Source organism: Styela clava, chromosome 5 (assembly GCF_964204865.1).
Source record: "Styela clava chromosome 5, kaStyClav1.hap1.2, whole genome shotgun sequence".
Taxonomy (NCBI): domain Eukaryota; kingdom Metazoa; phylum Chordata; class Ascidiacea; order Stolidobranchia; family Styelidae; genus Styela; species Styela clava.
In genome coordinates this window covers 6199355-6222121 of record NC_135254.1, presented here as the reverse complement: position 1 = coordinate 6222121, position 22767 = coordinate 6199355, and the positions used below count along the sequence as shown (strand labels likewise).

Here is a 22767-nt window from a genome sequence, read left to right as displayed (position 1 = left end):
TTCTATACTTTGTCATTAATTTTAACAGTGTTTTTGGGACCTCAAATACTGTTCAGTACATCCGAGTAAAATTATTGGATAAAAATATGTTGAATCAGAGCAAAATGAACGTTTGACCTTTGACCCCCAAACAATATGTTCATACTTTGTCATTAATTTTAACAGTGTTTTTGGGACTTTAAATACTGTTCAGTACATCCGAGTAAAATAATTGGATAAAAAATACGTTGAATCAGAGCAAAATGAACGTTTGACCTTTGACCCCCACACATTATTTCTATACTTTGTCATTAATTTTAACAGTGTTTTTGGGACCTCAAATACTGTTCAGTACATCCGAGTAAAATTATTGGATAAAAATATGTGGAATCAGAGCTAAATGGACGTTTGACCTTTGACCGCCAAACAATATGTTCATTTCATACTTTGTCAATAATTTTAACAGTGTTTTTGGGACTTTAAATACTGTTCAGTACGTCCGAGTAATATTATTGGATAAAAATACGTTGAATCAGAGCAAAATGAATGTTTGACCTTTGACCCCCAAACATTATGTTCATACTTTGTTATTAATTTTAACAGTGTTTTTGGGACTTTAAATACTGTTCAGTACGTCCGAGTAATATTATTGGATAAAAATACATTGAATCAGAGCAAAATTAACGTTTGACCTTCGACCCCCAAAGATTATGTCTATACTTTGTCATTAATTTTAAAAGTGTTTTTGGGACTTTAGATACTGTTCAGTACATCCGAGTAAAATAATCAGATAAAAATATGTTGAATCAGAGCAAAATAGACGTTTGACCTTTGACCCCCACACATTATGTTCATACTTTGAATTAATTTTAACAGTGTTCTGGGGACTTTAAATACTGTTCATTACATCCGAGTAAAATAATTGGATAAAAATATGTTGAATCAGAGCAAAATGAATGTTTGATCTTTGACCCCCAAACATTATGTCCATACTTTGTCATTAATTTTAACAGTGTTTTTGGGACTTTAGATACTGTTCAGTACATCCGAGTAAAATAATCAGATAAAAATATGTTGAATCAGAGCAAAATAGACGTTTGACCTTTGACCCCCAAACCTTATGTCCATAGTTTGTCATTAATTTTAACAGTGTTTTTGGGACTTTGAATACTGTTCAGTACATCCGAGTAATATTGTTGGATAAAAAATACGATGAATCAGAGCAAAATGAAAGTTTGACCTTTGACCCCCAAACAATATGTCCATACTTTGTCATTAATTTTAACAGTGTTTTTGGGACTTTAAATACTGTTCCGTACATCCGAGTAAAATAATTGGATAAAAATATGTTGAATCAAAGAAAAATGAACATTTGACCTATGACCCCCACACATTATTTCTATACTTTGGTATTAATTTTGAGAGTGTTTTGGGGACTTTAAATACTGTTCAGTACATCCGAGTAAAATTATTGGATAAAAATATGTTGAATCAGAGCAAAATGGACGTTTGACCTTTGACCCCCAAACAATATGTCCATACTTTGTCATTAATTTTAACAGTGTTTTGGGGACTTAAAATACTGTTCAGTACATTCGAGTAAGATAATTTGATAAAAAATATGTTGAATCAGAGCAAAATGAAAGTTTGACCTTTGACCCTCAAACAATATGTCCATACTTTGTCATTAATTTTAACAGTTTTACGGACTTTGAATACTGTTCAGTACATCCGAGTAATATAATTGGATAAAAATATGTTGAATCAGAGCAAAATGGACGTTTGAACTTTGACCCCCAAACCTTATGTCCATACTTTGAATTAATTTTAACAGTGTTTTGGGGACTTTAAATACTGTTCAGTACATCCGAGTAAAATAATTGGATAAAAAATACGTTGAATCAGAGCAAAATGAACGTGTGACCTTTGACCCCCAAACATTATGTCCATAGTTTGTCATAAATTTTAACAGTGTTTTTGGGACTTTGAATACTGTTCAGTACATCCGAGTAATATTGTTGGATAAAAAATACGATGAATCAGAGCAAAATGAAAGTTTGACCTTTGACCCCCAAACAATATGTTCATACTTTGTCATTAATTTTAACAGTGTTTTTGGGACTTTAAATACTGTTCAGTACATCCGAGTAAAATAATTGGATAAAAATATGTTGAATCAAAGCAAAATGAACATTTGACCTATGACCCCCACACATTATTTCTATACTTTGGTATTAATTTTGAGAGTGTTTTGGGGACTTTAAATTCTGTTCAGTACATCCGAGTAAAATTATTGGATAAAAATATGTTGAATCAGAGCAAAATGGACGTTTGACCTTTGATCCCCAAACAATATGTCCATACTTTGTCATTAATTTTAACAGTTTTACGGACTTTGAATACTGTTCAGTACATCCGAGTAATATAATTGGATAAAAATATGTTGAATCAGAGCAAAATGAACGTTTGACCTTTGACCCCCAAACAATATGTTCATACTTTGTCATTCATTTTAACAGTTTTTGGGACTTTGAATACTGTTAAGTACATCCCAGTAAAATATTTGGATAAAAATATGTTGAATCAGAGCAAAATGAACGTTTGACCTTTGACCCCCAAACAATATGTTCATACTTTGTCATTAATTTTAACAGTTTTTGGGACTTTGAATACTGTTAAGTACATCCCAGTAAAATAATTGGATAAAAATATGTTGAATTAGAGCAAAATGGACGTTTGATCTTTGACCCTCAAACAATATGTCCATACCTTGTCATTAATTTTAACAGTGTTTTTGGGACCTCAAATACTGTTCAGTACATCCGAGTAAAATTATTGGATAAAAATATGTTGAATCAGAGCTAAATGGACGTTTGACCTTTGACCGCCAAACAATATGTTCATTTCATACTTTGTCAATAATTTTAACAGTGTTTTTGGGACTTTAAATACTGTTCAGTACGTCCGAGTAATATTATTGGATAAAAATAGGTTGAATGAGAGGAAATGGATGTTTGACCTTTGGCCCATAAACATTATGTTCATACTTTGTCATTAATTTTAACAGTCTTTTTGAGACTTTAAACACTGTGTAGTACATACGAGTAAAATAATTGGATAAAAATATGTTGAATCAGAGCAAAATAAACGTTTGACCTTTGACCCTCAAACAATATGTCCATACTTTGTCATTAATTTTAACAGTTTTTGAGACTTTGAATACTGTTCAGTACATCCGAGTAAAATAATTGGATAAAAATATGTTAAATCAGAGCAAAATGGACATTTGACCTTTGACCCCCACACATTATGTTCATACTTTGAATTAATTTTAACAGTGTTCTGGGGACTTTAAATACTGAGTAAAATCCGAGTAAAATAATTGGATAAAAATATGTTGAATCAGAGCAAAATAAACGTTTGACCTTTGACCCTCAAACAATATGTTCATACTTTGTCATTAATTTTAACAGTTTTTGAGACTTTGAATACTGTTCAGTACATCCGAGTAAAATAATTGGATAAAAATATGTTGAATCAGAGCAAAATAGACGTTTGACCTTTGACCCCCAAACCTTATGTCCATAGTTTGTCATTAATTTTAACAGTGTTTTTGGGACTTTGAATACTGTTCAGTACATCCGAGTAATATTGTTGGATAAAAAATACGATGAATCAGAGCAAAATGAAAGTTTGACCTTTGACCCCCAAACAATATGTCCATACTTTGTCATTAATTTTAACAGTGTTTTTGGGACTTTAAATACTGTTCCGTACATCCGAGTAAAATAATTGGATAAAAATATGTTGAATCAAAGCAAAATGAACATTTGACCTATGACCCCCACACATTATTTCTATACTTTGGTATTAATTTTGAGAGTGTTTTGGGGACTTTAAATACTGTTCAGTACATCCGAGTAAAATTATTGGATAAAAATATGTTGAATCAGAGCAAAATGGACGTTTGACCTTTGACCCCCAAACAATATGTCCATACTTTGTCATTAATTTTAACAGTGTTTTGGGGACTTAAAATACTGTTCAGTACATTCGAGTAAGATAATTTGATAAAAAATATGTTGAATCAGAGCAAAATGAAAGTTTGACCTTTGACCCTCAAACAATATGTCCATACTTTGTCATTAATTTTAACAGTTTTACGGACTTTGAATACTGTTCAGTACATCCGAGTAATATAATTGGATAAAAATATGTTGAATCAGAGCAAAATGGACGTTTGAACTTTGACCCCCAAACCTTATGTCCATACTTTGAATTAATTTTAACAGTGTTTTGGGGACTTTAAATACTGTTCAGTACATCCGAGTAAAATAATTGGATAAAAAATACGTTGAATCAGAGCAAAATGAACGTGTGACCTTTGACCCCCAAACATTATGTCCATAGTTTGTCATAAATTTTAACAGTGTTTTTGGGACTTTGAATACTGTTCAGTACATCCGAGTAATATTGTTGGATAAAAAATACGATGAATCAGAGCAAAATGAAAGTTTGACCTTTGACCCCCAAACAATATGTTCATACTTTGTCATTAATTTTAACAGTGTTTTTGGGACTTTAAATACTGTTCAGTACATCCGAGTAAAATAATTGGATAAAAATATGTTGAATCAAAGCAAAATGAACATTTGACCTATGACCCCCACACATTATTTCTATACTTTGGTATTAATTTTGAGAGTGTTTTGGGGACTTTAAATTCTGTTCAGTACATCCGAGTAAAATTATTGGATAAAAATATGTTGAATCAGAGCAAAATGGACGTTTGACCTTTGATCCCCAAACAATATGTCCATACTTTGTCATTAATTTTAACAGTTTTACGGACTTTGAATACTGTTCAGTACATCCGAGTAATATAATTGGATAAAAATATGTTGAATCAGAGCAAAATGAACGTTTGACCTTTGACCCCCAAACAATATGTTCATACTTTGTCATTCATTTTAACAGTTTTTGGGACTTTGAATACTGTTAAGTACATCCCAGTAAAATATTTGGATAAAAATATGTTGAATCAGAGCAAAATGAACGTTTGACCTTTGACCTCCAAACAATATGTTCATACTTTGTCATTAATTTTAACAGTTTTTGGGACTTTGAATACTGTTAAGTACATCCCAGTAAAATAATTGGATAAAAATATGTTGAATTAGAGCAAAATGGACGTTTGATCTTTGACCCTCAAACAATATGTCCATACCTTGTCATTAATTTTAACAGTGTTTTTGGGACCTCAAATACTGTTCAGTACATCCGAGTAAAATTATTGGATAAAAATATGTTGAATCAGAGCTAAATGGACGTTTGACCTTTGACCGCCAAACAATATGTTCATTTCATACTTTGTCAATAATTTTAACAGTGTTTTTGGGACTTTAAATACTGTTCAGTACGTCCGAGTAATATTATTGGATAAAAATATGTTGAATGAGAGGAAATGGATGTTTGACCTTTGGCCCATAAACATTATGTCCATACTTTGTCATTAATTTTAACAGTCTTTTTGAGACTTTAAACACTGTGTAGTACATACGAGTAAAATAATTGGATAAAAATATGTTAAATCAGAGCAAAATGGACATTTGACCTTTGACCCCCACACATTATGTTCATACTTTGAATTAATTTTAACAGTGTTCTGGGGACTTTAAATACTGAGTAAAATCCGAGTAAAATAATTGGATAAAAATATGTTGAATCAGAGCAAAATAAACGTTTGACCTTTGACCCTCAAACAATATGTCCATACTTTGTCATTAATTTTAACAGTTTTTGAGACTTTGAATACTGTTCAGTACATCCGAGTAAAATAATTGGATAAAAATATGTTAAATCAGAGCAAAATGGACATTTGACCTTTGACCCCCACACATTATGTTCATACTTTGAATTAATTTTAACAGTGTTCTGGGGACTTTAAATACTGAGTAAAATCCGAGTAAAATAATTGGATAAAAATATGTTGAATCAGAGCAAAATAAACGTTTGACCTTTGACCCTCAAACAATATGTTCATACTTTGTCATTAATTTTAACAGTTTTTGAGACTTTGAATACTGTTCAGTACATCCGAGTAAAATAATTGGATAAAAATATGTTAAATCAGAGCAAAATGGACATTTGACCTTTGACCCCCACACATTATGTTCATACTTTGAATTAATTTTAACAGTGTTCTGGGGACTTTAAATACTGTTCATTACATCCGAGTAAAATAATTGGATAAAAATATGTTGAATCAGAGCAAAATGAATGTTTGACCTTTGACCCCCAAACATTATGTCCATACTTTGTCATTAATTTTAACAGTGTTTTTGGGACTTTTATAAATAATTTGCGCAATTGCGAATTGTACTCTGGATTTTAAAGCATATCTTGAGATTTTTCCAACGGGATATCTTGAAAATAATCTCAAGTGGCAATCAGTGCTGAAAAGAATAGCTCAAAGTTGACAAATTTCTAGGTCGCAAAAATCCGAATCCTATCTATTAATAATTGGGTAGTTTATGAGTACTTTATGTCCGCAGATTACCGTGGTCATTTATAGTAGTGATTACATTTTCCAGCTAAGTCGACAAAAAGGCGGAATCCGGTGAACTCAATAGAATGAATATGACAAGACATTTTAAATGCTGGCATCGCACATGGATTGAACATTTCATAAAACAAAGAAACATTATCCGCTGAAATTTTTTATTTGAAAGGCTTTTTTACCGAGTGGAATAACCGCGGTCCATTTTTTGGAGCCGTTATACAGTAATTTTTATTTCCCATTTTTTAAAACCTCCCCAACTCAGCGATTTCAACAAAACTAGCGGGAATAGCAGTGTCATTAGCTACATTTTCGACCTACAAAAAATTTTTTGAAAGTCGGTTTTCAGAACCCGAAACCAGCTGCTGCGCTACTGATTGCAATACGATTATCAATGAATAGTCATGATTTTCTCATTACAATGTTGCCAAGACTAAATTTTCCAAAAGTGGCCGATTTATTATTATTGTTATTCTGCCCTTTCATTGGAGCGTATTAGCCAACGCACGTCTCGCTTAGATTCGTGATCAGACATGAAGTGTCAGGATACGCAATAAATTATCAATGCTCTTTGTTGACGTCATGAACGTTGACGTATGAAAAACGAGCGGATTCAGTCAAAAGTCAAAATAATTTACACTTTTAGCTGTTTTCGTCTTTGCAAATAATAGCTCTTTATTTCAGCACAATGCTGCTTGTTCGCTCTTTGTTGTTATCAATTGGTATAACCATTCGTCCGCTTCATTTTGTTCGCCGAGTATTAGCTCAATCCGAGTAAAACTACCACAATCACGGGGTCATTACGTCAGTGATTTTGTCGTAAATAAAGAATCGATTTTGGTCGATTACGTGCAAGCCTACGGTCAATCCCCATTCAAACGGCCTCCTCCATTTAGGGCTATTGAGCTGCCATACAGACAGTAGGTTAGGGAAAGAGATGGATATATGGCCCCAAATGCTATTTGAATGTCCTCCTCCACACAGGACTATTAAGGTAGTATCATATAGACAGCAGGTTCGGGATGGATATATGGTTTCAATTCCCATTTAAATGACATCCCTTATACAGGGCTATTAGGCTGCCATACAGACAGTAGGTCAGGGATGAACATATGGTTCCAATCACTATTTAAATGGCCTCCCCGGATATATGACCCCCGAAGCTATTTTATGACTTCATTCATATACGGCTATTTGATATCACATCTTTTTTTAATGGGCGTGGTCTAAACATTTTTGCGCCTGATATAGGGCAGAGTAAAATTGCCTCAAAATGGCGTCCATGAAGCGTTGCGTCGTCTTATGCCTTTGAGCAGAATGGACGTTTGACATTGACCCCCAAACAATATGTCCATACTTTGTTATTAATTTTAACAGTAATTTTGGGACCTCAAATACTGTTCAGTACATCCGAGTAAAATTATTGGATAAAAATATGTTGAATCAGAGCAAAATGGACGTTTGACCTTTGACCCCCAAACAATATGTCCATACTTTGTTATTAATTTTAACAGTATTTTTGGGACCTCAAATACTGTTCAGTACATCCGAGTAAAATTATTGGATGAAAATATGTTGAATCAGAGCAAAATGGACGTTTGACCTTTGACTCCCAAACAATATGTCCATACTTTGTTATTAATTTAAACAGTAATTTTGGGACCTCAAATACTGTTCAGTACATCCGGGTAAAATTATTGGATAAAAATATGTTGAATCAGAGCAAAATGGACGTTTGACCTTTGACCCCCAAACAATATGTCCATACTTTGTTATTAATTTTAACAGTATTTTTGGGACATCAAATACTGTTCAGTACATCGGAGTAAAATTATTGGATAAAAATATGTTGAATCAGAGCTAAATGGACGTTTGACCGCCAAACAATATGTTCATTTCATACTTTGTCAATAATTTTAACAGTGTTTTTGGGACTTTAAATACTGTTCAGTACGTCCGAGTAATATTATTGGATAAAAATACGTTGAATCAGAGCAAAATGAATGTTTGACCTTTGACCCCCAAACATTATGTCCATACTTTGTTATTAATTTTAACAGTGTTTTGGGGACTTTAAATACTGTTCAGTACATCCGAGTAAAATTATTGGATAAAAATATGTTTAATCAGAGCAAAATGGACGTTTGACCTTTGATCCCCAAACCTTATGTCCATACTTTGTCATTACTTCTAACAGTGTTTTTGGGACTTTAAATACTGTTCAGTACATCCGAAAAAAAATAATTGGATAAAAAATACATTGAATCAGAGCAAAATTAACGTTTGACCTTCGACCCCCAAAGATTATGTCTATACTTTGTCATTAATTTTAAAAGTGTTTTTGGGACTTTGAATACTGTTCAGTACATCCGAGTAAAATAGTTAGATAAAAATATGTTGAATCAGAGCAAAATGGACGTTTGACCTTTGACCCCCACACATTATTTCTATACTTTGTCATTAATTTTAACAGTGTTTTTGGGACCTCAAATACTGTTCAGTACATCCGAGTAATATTGTTGGATAAAAATATGTTGAATCGGAGCAAAATGGACGTTTGACCTTTGGCCCCCACACAATATTTCTATACTTTGGGATCAATTTTGAGAATGTTTTGGGGCTTCAAATACTGTTCAGTACATCCGAGTAAAATTATTGAATAAAAATAGGTTGAATGAGAGGAAATGGATGTTTGACCTTTGACCCCTAAACATTATGTCCATACTTTGTCATTAATTTTAACAGTCTTTTTGAGACTTTAAACACTGTTCAGTACATACGAGTAAAATAATTGGATAAAAATATGTTGAATCAGAGCAAAATGAACGTTTGACCTTTGACCCCCAAACAATATGTTCATACTTTGTCATTAATTTTAACAGTGTTTTGGGGACTTTAAATACTGTTCAGTACATCCGAGTAAAATAATTGGATAAAAAATACGATGAAACAGGTTAAAATGAACGTTTGACCTTTGACCCTCAAACAATATGTTCATACTTTGTCATTAATTTTAACAGTTTTTGGGACTTTGAATACTGTTCAGTACATCCGAGTAAAATAATTAGATAAAAATATGTTGAATCAGAGCAAAATGGACGTTTGACCTTTGACCCCCACACATTATTTCTATACTTTGTCATTAATTTTAACAGTGTTTTTGGGACCTCAAATACTGTTCAGTACATCCGAGTAAAATTATTGGATAAAAATATGTTGAATCAGAGCTAAATGGACGTTTGACCTTTGACCGCCAAACAATATGTTCATTTCATACTTTGTCAATAATTTTAACAGTGTTTTTGGGACTTTAAATACTGTTCAGTACGTCCGAGTAATATTATTGGATAAAAATATGTTGAATCAGAGCAAAATGGACGTTTGACCTTTGGCCCCCACACAATATTTCTATACTTTGGTGTCAATTTTAAGAATGTTTTGGGACTTCAAATACTGTTCAGTACATCCGAGTAAAATTATTGGATAAAAATAGGTTGAATGAGAGGAAATGGATGTTTGACCTTTGACCCCTAAACATTATGTCCATACTTTGTCATTAATTTTAACAGTCTTTTGAGACTTTAAACACTGTGTAGTACATACGAGTAAAATAATTGGATAAAAATATGTTGAATCAGAGCAAAATGAACGTTTGACCTTTGACCCCCAGACAATATGTTCATACTTTGTCATTAATTTTAACAGTGTTTTTGGGACTTTAAATACTGTTCAGTACATCCGAGTAAAATATTTGGATAAAAAATACGTTGAATCAGAGCAAAATGAACGTTTGACCTTTGACCCCCACACATTATTTCTATACTTTGTCATTAATTTTAACAGTGTTTTTGGGACCTCAAATACTGTTCAGTACATCCGAGTAAAATTATTGGATAAAAATATGTTGAATCAGAGCTAAATGGACGTTTGACCTTTGACCGCCAAACAATATGTTCATTTCATACTTTGTCAATAATTTTAACAGTGTTTTTGGGACTTTAAACACTGTGTAGTACATACGAGTAAAATAATTGGATAAAAATATGTTGAATCAGAGCAAAATAAACGTTTGACCTTTGACCCTCAAACAATATGTTCATACTTTGTCATTAATTTTAACAGTTTTTGAGACTTTGAATACTGTTCAGTACATCCGAGTAAAATAATTGGATAAAAATATGTTAAATCAGAGCAAAATGGACATTTGACCTTTGACCCCCACACATTATGTCCATACTTTGTCATTAATTTTAACAGTCTTTTTGAGACTTTAAACACTGTGTAGTACATACGAGTAAAATAATTGGATAAAAATATGTTGAATCAGAGCAAAATAAACGTTTGACCTTTGACCCTCAAACAATATGTTCATACTTTGTCATTAATTTTAACAGTTTTTGAGACTTTGAATACTGTTCAGTACATCCGAGTAAAATAATTGGATAAAAATATGTTAAATCAGAGCAAAATGGACATTTGACCTTTGACCCCCACACATTATGTTCATACTTTGAATTAATTTTAACAGTGTTCTGGGGACTTTAAATACTGTTTATTACATCCGAGTAAAATAATTGGATAAAAATATGTTGAATCAGAGCAAAATGAATGTTTGACCTTTGACCCCCAAACATTATGTCCATACTTTGTCATTAATTTTAACAGTGTTTTTGGGACTTTAGATACTGTTCAGTACATCCGAGTAAAATAATTGAATAAAAATATGTTGAATCAGAGCAAAATGGACGTTTGACCTTTGACCCCCACACATTATTTCTATACTTTTGTATTAATATTGAGAATGTTTTGGGACTTCAAATACTGTTCAGTACATCCGAGTAAAATTATTGGATAAAAATATGTTGAATCAAAGCAAAAATGGACATTTGACCTATGACCCCCACACATTATTTCTATACTTTGGTAATAATATTGAGAATGTTTTGGGACTTCAAATACTGTTCATTACATCCGAGTAAAATAATTGGATAAAAAATACGTTGAAACAGAGTAAAATGAATGTTTGACCTTCGACCCTCAAAGAATATGTTCATACTTTGTCATTAATTTTAATAGTGTTTTTGAGACTTTAAATACTGCTCAGTACATCCGAGTAAAATTATTGGATAAAAATATGTTGAATCAGAGCAAAATGGACATTTGACCTTTGACCGCCAAACATTATGTTCATACTTTGTCATTAATTTTAACAGTGTTTTTGGGACTTTAAATACTGTTCAGTGCATCCGAGTAAAATAATTGGATAAAAAATACGTTGAAACAGAGTAAAATGAATGTTTGACCTTTGACCCTCAAACAATATGTTCATACTTTGTCATTAATTTTAACAGTTTTTGAGACTTTGAATTCTGTTCAGTACATCCGAGTAAAATAATTGGACAAAAATATGTTGAATCAGGGCAAAATGGACGTTTGACCTTTGACCCCCACACATTATTTCCATACTTAGGAATTATTTTGAGAGTGTTTTGGGACTTCAAATACTGTTCAGTACATCCGAGTAAAATAATTGGATAAAAATATGTTGAATCAAAGCAAAAATGGACATTTGACCTATGACCCCCACACATTATTTCTATACTTTGGTATTAATTTTGAGAGTGTTTTGGGGACTTTAAATACTGTTCAGTACATCCGAGTAAAATTATTGGATAAAAATATGTTGAATCAGAGCAAAATGGACATTTGACCTTTGACCCCCACACAATATTTCCATACTTAGGTATTATTTTGAGAGTGTTTTGGGACTTCAAATACTGTTCAGTACATCCGAGTAAAATAATTGGATAAAAATATGTTGAATCAAAGCAAAAATGGACATTTGACCTATGACCCCCACACATTATTTCTATACTTTGGTATTAATTTTGAGAGTGTTTTGGGGACTTTAAATACTGTTCAGTACATCCGAGTAAAATTATTAGATAAAAATATGTTGAATCAGAACAAAATGGACGTTTGACCTTTGACCGCCAAACAATATGTCCATACTTTGTTATTAATTTTAACAGTGTTTTGGGGACTTTAAATACTGTTCAGTACATCCGAGTAAAATTATTGGATAAAAATATGTTGAATCTGAGCAAAATGAGCGTTTGACCTCCGACCCCTGAACATTATGTCTATACTTTGTCATTATTTTTAACAGTGTTTTTGGGACTTTAAATACTGTTCAGTACATCCGAAAAAAAATAATTGGATAAAAAATACGTTGAATCAGAGCAAAATGAACGTTTGACCTTCGACCCCCAAAGATTATGTCTATACTTTGTCAATAATTTTAACAGTGTTTTTGGGACTTTAAATACTGTTCAGTACATCCGAGTAAAATAATTGGATAAAAATATGTTGAATCAAAGCAAAATGGACATTTGACCTATGACCCCCACACATTATTTCTATACTTTGGTATTAATTTTAAGAGTGTTTTGGGGACTTTAAATACTGTTCAGTACATCCGAGTAAAATTATTAGATAAAAATATGTTGAATCAGAGCAAAATGGACGTTTGACCTTTGACCCCCAAACCTTATGTCCATACTTTGAATTAATTTTAACAGTGTTTTGGGGACTTTAAATACTGTTCAGTACATCAGAGGAAAATAATTGGATAAAAAATATGTTGAATCAGAGCAAAATGAACATGTGACCTTTGACCCCCAACATTATGTCCATAGTTTGTCATTAATTTTAACAGTGTTTTTGGGACTTTGAATACTGTTCAGTACATCCGAGTAATATTGTTGGATAAAAAATACGATGAATCAGAGCAAAATGAAAGTTTGACCTTTGACCCCCAAACAATATGTCCATACTTTGTCATTAATTTTAACAGTGTTTTTGGGACTTTAAATACTGTTCAGTACATCCGAGTAAAATAATTGGATAAAAATATGTTGAATCAAAGCAAAATGAACATTTGACCTATGACCCCCACACATTATTTCTATACTTTGGTATTAATTTTGAGAGTGTTTTGGGGACTTTAAATACTGTTCAGTACATCCGAGTAAAATTATTGGATAAAAATATGTTGAATCAGAGCAAAATGGACGTTTGACCTTTGACCCCCAAACAATATGTCCATACTTTGTCATTAATTTTAACAGTGTTTTGGGGACTTTAAATACTGTTCAGTACATCCGAGTAAGATAATTTGATAAAAAATATGTTGAATCAGAGCAAAATAAAAGTTTGACCTTTGACCCTCAAACAATATGTCCATACTTTGTCATTAATTTTAACAGGTTTACGGACTTTGAATACTGTTCAGTACATCCGAGTAATATAATTGGATAAAAATATGTTGAATCAGAGCAAAATGGACGTTTGACCTTTGACCCCCAAACCTTATGTCCATACTTTGAATTAATTTTAACAGTGTTTTGGGGACTTTAAATACTGTTCAGTACATCCGAGTAAAATAATTGGATAAAAAATACGTTGAATCAGAGCAAAATGAACGTGTGACCTTTGACCCCCAAACATTATGTCCATAGTTGTCATTAATTTTAACAGTGTTTTTGGGACTTTGAATACTGTTCAGTACATCCGAGTAATATTGTTGGATAAAAAATACGATGAATCAGAGCGAAATGAAAGTTTGACCTTTGACCCCCAAACAATATGTCCATACTTTGTCATTAATTTTAACAGTGTTTTTGGGACTTTAAATACTGTTCAGTACATCCGAGTAAAATAATTGGATAAAAATATGTTGAATCAAAGCAAAATGAACATTTGACCTATGACCCCCACACATTATTTCTATACTTTGGTATTAATTTTGAGAGTGTTTTGGGGACTTTAAATACTGTTCAGTACATCCGAGTAAAATTATTGGATAAAAATATGTTGAATCAGAGCAAAATGGACGTTTGACCTTTGACCCCCAAACAATATGTCCATACTTTGTCATTAATTTTAACAGTGTTTTGGGGACTTTAAATACTGTTCAGTACATCCGAGTAAGATAATTTGATAAAAAATATGTTGAATCAGAGCAAAATGAAAGTTTGACCTTTGACCCTCAAACAATATGTCCATACTTTGTCATTAATTTTAACAGTTTTACGGACTTTGAATACTGTTCAGTACATCCGAGTAATATAATTGGATAAAAATATGTTGAATCAGAGCAAAATGGACGTTTGACCTTTGACCCCCAAACCTTATGTCCATACTTTGAATTAATTTTAACAGTGTTTTGGGGACTTTAAATACTGTTCAGTACATCCGAGTAAAATAATTGGATAAAAAATACGTTGAATCAGAGCAAAATGAACGTGTGACCTTTGACCCCCAAACATTATGTCCATAGTTTGTCATTAATTTTAACAGTGTTTTTGGGACTTTGAATACTGTTCAGTACATCCGAGTAATATTGTTGGATGAAAAATACGATGAATCAGAGCAAAATGAAAGTTTGACCTTTGACCCCCAAACAATATGTCCATACTTTGTCATTAATTTTAACAGTGTTTTTGGGACTTTAAATACTGTTCAGTACATCCGAGTAAAATAATTGGATAAAAATATGTTGAATCAAAGCAAAATGAACATTTGACCTATGACCCCCAGACATTATTTCTATACTTTGGTATTAATTTTGAGAGTGTTTTGGGGACTTGAAATACTGTTCAGTACATCCGAGTAAAATTATTGGATAAAAATCTGTTGAATCAGAGCAAAATGGACGTTTGACCTTTGACCCCCAAACAATATGTCCATACTTTGTCATTAATTTTAACAGTTTTACGGACTTTGAATACTGTTCAGTACATCCGAGTAATATAATTGGATAAAAATATGTTGAATCAGAGCAAAATGAACGTTTGACCTTTGACCCCCAAACAATATGTTCATACTTTGTCATTAATTTTAACCGTTTTTGAGACTTTAAATACTGTTCAGTATATCCGAGTAATATAATTGGATAAAAATATGTTGAATCAGAGCAAAATGGACGTTTGATCTTTGACCCTCAAACAATATGTCCATACCTTGTCATTAATTTTAACAGTGTTTTTGGGACCTCAAATACTGTTCAGTATATTCGAGTAAAATATTTGGATAAAGATATGTTGAATCAGAGCAAAATGGACGTTTGACGTTTGACCCCCACACATTATTTCTATACTTTGTTATTCATTTTGAAAGTGTTTTTGAGAGAGAGTCTCACGTCGAAACGACAGTCACAAAGGACATAAAGCAAGGCAACGATCAGACTATGGACGCCATCTGGAGGCAATTTTACTCTGTCCTATATTAAAGCGCCTTGCGGGGGATAAAATCTTTATTTCAAGAACAATCTTAGGCGAACACGTTAATATCTTATAACCAAGCAAATACATTTAGTATTTTTGTGGTTCGTTTTCAAATCTCACTCAAATTTGTTTTTGTTTTTTCTTTTTTGTTCTGGACCTCAGGTGCTGGGGAATTCCTAATTAAGATATTTGACGCGTACTAAAAAATGTTTAGGGGGCAAATATTTCCCGAGTAAAAAACGAGAAAGAGTAGGCCGCACCAACCTGTTCTCTGTTCGACTTTTGTAGTTTGTGGGCGCAGCGTAGATAGAAAGGCTTCCTTAGTTGACCACGGAGATGTAGCAGGAACGGTTGAAGTACGGACCAAAGAAGTATTCTTGTCTGTGTATCCTGTGTGAAAAAGTCGGTTTATATTACAATTTTATAACAAGATTTATAGTTTTAGGTACTAATATATTGCTGTATTACCGATTACTATGACTGGAGAGGACGGTCTTCAACCGGGTATATGGTACACCCAAGTGTATACCGGACCATGAGTTGGGTATACAACTGATAAAGGGTATACGACGGGTGTACAGCCTAAGTCTGGGATTCTAAACTCTAATATAATAAATTATAAAATATTCAATTGAAGACAATAATGCAAACGCGGCGCACATAAATTCTACAATGTCATTTAAGCAAAGAATCGACTTGAGCACATTTTTACATAAAAAATTAAATATATAGATAATTCGGGCACTTGGCTAGGTTGATGATATCGGCTGCCATGCACGTCGCTTGCTTTATCATTTATGTTACGTTATTTCCGTTGATGCTAGGGCCGTCAGTCCAATTTACACCGTTTACAACTTGCAGACACTAGCCCACTATATTGCAGTATATTATGGTGATATTGCAGAACCGTGAGTTTTTTTACAATTCGTGCTTAAAATTTAATGTTTATTTAAAGCTTAAATAAACATTGATATTTGTAAGAAATACAAGTTCCTGAAATTTTTTAAAAGGTATACCACGGTAGAAAAGAGTTAAAGAACGATGTTCTAGTGCAATCAATGTCAAAAGACTTAAATATTTCTACCCTGGGTAGTGGTCGTGTCGTTGACACCAACAATGAAGGGCTGTCCTGAGTTCGTATTTAAATCTTCAAGCCTCTTTTGTAATTGATACAGCATACTCTTCGTCTCGTCTACATGTTCCGTTAAAGCTGCAAAAAATAAATTTAAACAGATAGTAAATTGAGCCCTCAGTTTCACAATCCATTATCAGTGAATTTTTTGTTAGAAGATATGTAACACTCTTCCTCTGGTTAAAAATAAGAATATGAGATGGGTATTGCTAAACTACATGTCATGATTTGATCGCTAAAGAATAATATATAATATTAATAATAAAAATATAAAATGATTGATTTTTTTTAAAATAAAACGATTGTTTGTGGGGCAATTTTGCTATCAGGCCGTTTGACAAAAATGAAAAAAATAGCAAACGTATTTCGAAGAAAACTATATTGTGGACACGAACCTTCCAAAGCCTTTTCTTCTTCTTTTGTGCACTGTCCTTCCTGAAATAGAACAAGAGAGAAATGTTTAAATATATGGACATAAAAGCTTTAGCTGGGTAAGTGTTCCCCGTTAAAAAGTGTTCCCATGGATTACATGGAAAACTTAAAATCTGGGATGAGGTATCGATTAAATACATTTCAAACCTTCAGTACTTATAGATGGAAGAAATTGCTAGAAAATTATCTCATTTTTATTCTCAGATTTCAAACAAAATATTTCAATTCCTGCTAATAATATCATCAATATGAAATTTCATCTAACGCTATCACCTTAGTAATATCTTTCCAAGTAGGTTTCCCGTCGCAAATCATTGCAATCCTGCATTTTTCTCCTGCTAAGAAAATATTGTAATTGAAAATCGAGAAAAATAACCGTTTTAAAAAAAGTTTATAACAGATAAACTAAAGTTATGTTACTGAACTTTTTTCATAACGAGACTAATTCAGTACCTATTTCCTTATGGTGAGCATTCGCTCATTCCATATTTATTTTCAAACTGCTACCCACGTCATGCGAACGCACTATTTTCCTCGATGATGATTGGTCGAATCAAATTGGAATTATTGCGCCGCCATTGAAGAAGCTAACAAAATTTGTTGGTCTCGCGGACATGGGCGAACATCTGATCGATACCAAATATTCGATTTCTGGTTTCTGAGAATCGTTTCATTTTTTAGGCGAACAATAAACTCGAGTATATTGAATTCCCCCGTAGTTGTCTGCTTTCTTTATACGCCTTTCTACCCGAACAAGGCTCTGTGAGAGCAGCCGATAAAAGGATTTGAAACTTTATGGTTTTTAAAATATCGTCATGTACACTCAAATGCTCAGAAGTAAAGCGAGCAGACACCTATACGTAAATCTTGTTGATTCGGCATTGCTTATTCAGTATACAACACCTTGGGTGAGGTGGTGGGTATAAAATATTTTTACCCCGCGATGCCAAATATCCGAGTCAAACGATTTACCAATGGGCCACCACACCCGCTAACTGGCTAATCTATGAGCGATTTTTCACTTCTAAACATTTGAGTGTATATGACGATATTTGAAATTTAAGTTTGAAAAACAAAACGTTTTGAATGAGAAAATCCTCTCATCGGAGATTTTAAAGCAAAAATGTTTTTGCAATGGAGGAAGGGCCGTTTCGTGAGATCTACGGTCGCGGTGGGATTTAAACGATGAGAGGTCCTAGGCTGCGACGTTTGTGAGGTTCATCTTAAATCATGACGTCATAAAATCACATTATGGCGTCATAAATAAATTGCGTGGCAAAATACGTCGCTAATCGCCTGAGTAGATTAAGAAACTCCGGTCGTAATAAAACGCCATGGCACCATAGTACGATTTTACAAATTCATTATTTCACTGTTTTTAATTTTCAAAACGGTAAATATTTGGGACTAAAATTTACTTGATTACTATAAACTTTATAAAATTCTAAACTGGGTTTATTCTGGAACAATCTTTTACAAAACGACTCAAAAATGAATAACAGTTCAAAATGCCGAGGCCTCTAAGATTTGAGATCCCAAGATTTCCCACCTACTTTGCCTGGCAAACCCGGCCCTGTTTACTGTACAGCAACGCATCCGATATGTGACAAAGTAAACGAGGTATTCGAGGGGAAAAGCTATCAGATAAAAAATTATTATTTTTCATATTTAAATGTCGGTTTAACCTTTATCGAGAGACCGAGGTTAGTTATATTATTACACCGCCATACCGGTTCCCCCTACGCCGAAATAAATAAATATTCCTTCCGATACAAATATACCAGCCGTGAAGCGAGAAAACAGATTTGAAATTTGTCAATTAACCTGTTTCAATTCACAGTTACCGTTTGTCGCCTATATTAGCTGAAGCGCCTATTTACGAATATATTTAGAATATGTTGAATTTGACAAATAAAGTGTTTTTTTCGTCGTCTTTTTGCTAAATTTTTCGGCGTGTTTCGGAAAAAATATTCGAATTAATAGAATGTCACCAATACACTGTTACACTTAGAACGGATATTATCAGATTTCTGGATTCTATACTTATAAAAGTATAAAGCGTTCATGCTGTTTGAATATCAATGGCCTGATTTTTGGTGTATTCATATAATTTTTAAATAGCTAATCCTCTATATAAACCACTAATCTTCATATTTAAAAATCGCTGGGGAGGTTTTTAGTATTTATTTTGCTTTTGTGAAATCACCCTTTAATATGAGCCGATTAAAAAATGGTATTCCCGAAGTATATGTACCAGGTCAGGGTTAAGCCATAATTTTATTCCGATTTCCCATATTTTAGTTCTTTTACGAGTTCGGGGACGGTCTGTGTTAGCCAAGTGAATATACCTACCTATAAGTTCCTTTACACAACTTGATGTAAGATAGGCGAACAAAATTAGTTACCTTACATATTGGTACACACACTTCTGAAGAGCCGAAAAGACAGTCGACATTAACATTATGTAAATTTTACAACAAATTATTCCGGAATATTATTCTTCCACAATTATTCAATATGCAGCTTTATTTAGAGCCAGAATAATGTAGTTCGGTGAAATAGAAAACATATCTCTAAGTTTTCTTTACACTCAAATTTAACTTCTACGAAAAAACATGTAACTGCAAAATACATTGTAGGACTTGAAACAAATATATATATATAGACAACACTATCAAGGGTACGTCCGAAATCCTATATTCGACTTCCGAAATCTTATATTATACGTCCAAAATTTTATATTCGACGTCCGAATCTAATATTCGACGTACAAAATCTTACTTAGAGCAGCTCAATTACCTTTCCTAATTTGCTGTAGCAAACGTTTTACTGTAGCAAACGCTGAGTATCAAATTAATTATTCTATCGCGCAGAGGTGGGCAACGTTTTGGGACCAGGGGTCAAAATGCTGCCCACTTAGACTGGCGGGCCATGTATATGCGTTAAAAAAGCAGAAATGGAAAACAACAGGCCTCGTGTAAAAACTGAATTTAATTGCAATCTCTACAAATTCCTTGAGTAATTTTTAGGTAAAACATCTAAATTTGGTTTCAGTTTGGTTGTGGTAGCATCAGGCTGTCGGGACGTATTTGGCGCTCGGTCCGTAGTTTGCATGTGACAGTTATAGCGCGTCTCTAAAAAACAAACCCCAGGCCAGCGAGCAAACCCAACAAAGTATGTACGATGTCACTGACCTTTAATCATTAAACAAGCCTTCATCAACAGTATTAGTCCGATGAAACTGTGTCGAATCGGAATCTTCATTTCGAGTCCAAAAATTTCGTCAGCTTTGCTTTGATGAAAGTAGATTTCCGAACAATGTAGGTTAAAATGAAGCTTCAGTCTATTCTCATCGTAATATATCCCATGCAAGATTACTCTTTACTTTAGAGCGGAAAAGGAAATTGTTTTCTCTCTTTTAAATTTCAGGAGGCGTGTTGCGTCACAAAAAGAGAGTTTGGCCTGCTCTTTCTATCTTTATGAAACGATGACGACGCCGTCACTGCCTGTAAGAGTCATATTTGATGAAATTCTGATACATTTTGCGCAATATGGCATATTAACCGCCACCATGAATCCTATTATATGAAAACAAAGGTCATACATGTCTTGCCGGCTTCAGATATTGCGTGGCTCTTAGCGAAATAGATTTCGCTGGCCCAGTCTGGGTAGATATAAGTATATTAACTGAAAGTTAATAATTTGGGGTTAGGACGTCGACGTCGATATAAGATTTTGTACGTCGAATATTAGATTCGGACGTCGAATATAAAATTTTGGACGTATAATATAGGATTTCGGAAGTCGAATATAGGATTTCGGACGTCGAATGTAAGATTCGGACTAGTGGTGTGCGGATATTTTCATACCTGTTCGGTCATTGAAAAAGGAGCTTGGGATAATAATATATTTTATTTATCCATCTGACATAAAAATGACTTAACTTTATTTGAATAAAAAATTCAAACGATCACTGCACGATTTACGTCAATAAACCATTAGCCTCTGAAAAACGATCGTTACAATTTTTGCCGTTTTGAAATAGCTTAACCCTGGCATCAGATTTTTCACATTCTAACCATTGCCAACGAAATAGCAATGCGAACAAAACAGCTATCTATTTTGCCTTTAACTGCTGTTGTCGAAATTTATAGCAAAAGTAATCAGAGTTTATTCCCTAATTTACCTCTTGGCGAATGCAAAATAAAATTCAACCCCCCATGGCAAAAATATAGTAAGGCCTTCGATTAAAATTATAATCAGAATATCTTACTGATATATTTAGTGTTAAATTTGTTTTGCGCCGTTTGAACAGAAAGTAAATGATTGACGTAAACTTCCGCAATTTTTTTAAACGATAATGATCTCGTATAATCACGAATGTGTTTTTGAAATGCGTTACTTTGAAGTCATGGTGTTACTCATAAACGATTCAGCCACAATAAGTTGGAACGATAGCGGTTCTCGCCATATGCACCATATGCTATACTATACCTAAACCGGCATATTTAATAAATGTTATCTTGTGCCAGGACTGGACCAAAGCTGAATACTTTCATTTAGAAGCCAATCTAATTGAATTATCTTAGTACAACTGTGGCACAAACATAAGTTCATCGCAGTAACACACGGCCATGCAATGCTGTGATCAACTGAACGGACATATGCGACACGTAACGCTTGCCCATCTATGAAATCAACGAACGTAATGCCGAATAAGAACAGGGAGAAACTGTGAAGAAACTGGGGTTTTTCTATACATACAGCACACTGGTCTTGTTCAGAGCGAAAGGACCAAATAAGTGTCGTTAAATAATTTTTGCCTCGCCCCCAAATAAACATAAATCATATTACTAGATAACTAATCCCATACCTGACATGGACAGGTGACCGGACAAGAGGCTTGTGGTTCGCAACACGATATGGCTTATTGGCTTACCCTTTCCACTGGGATAAATGTAAAAAAATATTCTCACCAAACTCATAAAAATTTTTGGGTTGAGTTCTTTTTTTGAAATTTGATATCCATTTAGTTTTGAACAACACGTTTTTATTGAAAACAACTCCTGCATATAGATTATGATCTATTACAATTCATTTAAAACATGTATAAGAGATTTCTTGCTATCGACTTGGTTAAAAAATTTCGCACTGACTTTCGGGCTTTTATTGAAATCGTTTTTAGAATTCAGGCTAGGTATTATTTTCAGACTAGTTGTTATTTTACGTGAAACGCGGTAGTTAGGTTCAGAATATTAACCAATAGACCTGCGGCTGCAAGCGATGCGGCGCGGTGAGTTTCTAAGGGCGCCATTAAATTAGCAAAATTGTCTTAAATAGGCAGAACTAAAATGAATCAATAAATTTATTTTGACTTT

The 22767-nt window shown here is 33.2% G+C and overlaps 1 protein-coding gene across 2 annotated transcripts in view; it reads right to left on the bottom strand.

The window, feature by feature from the left end:
- Window positions 1-21028, bottom strand: part of LOC120344096 (uncharacterized) — a 30557-nt gene extending 9529 nt beyond the window's left edge. Inside the window, exons 1-5 of one of the 2 annotated variants that reach the window (XM_039413187.2) lie at window positions 20584-21028; window positions 17663-17724; window positions 17353-17392; window positions 16910-17035; window positions 16090-16215 (exon numbers count right to left, since the gene is read on the bottom strand). In XM_039413187.2, coding sequence (XP_039269121.2) covers window positions 16090-16215; window positions 16910-17035; window positions 17353-17392; window positions 17663-17724; window positions 20584-20653 — 424 coding nt within the window. In that variant the 5' untranslated portion in view covers window positions 20654-21028. Of the gene's footprint in view, window positions 1-16089; window positions 16216-16909; window positions 17036-17352; window positions 17393-17662; window positions 17728-20583 lie in introns of both variants that reach the window. The other variant, XM_039413186.2, reaches the window with a different exon arrangement.
- Between the last annotated feature and the right edge of the window lie 1739 nt (window positions 21029-22767).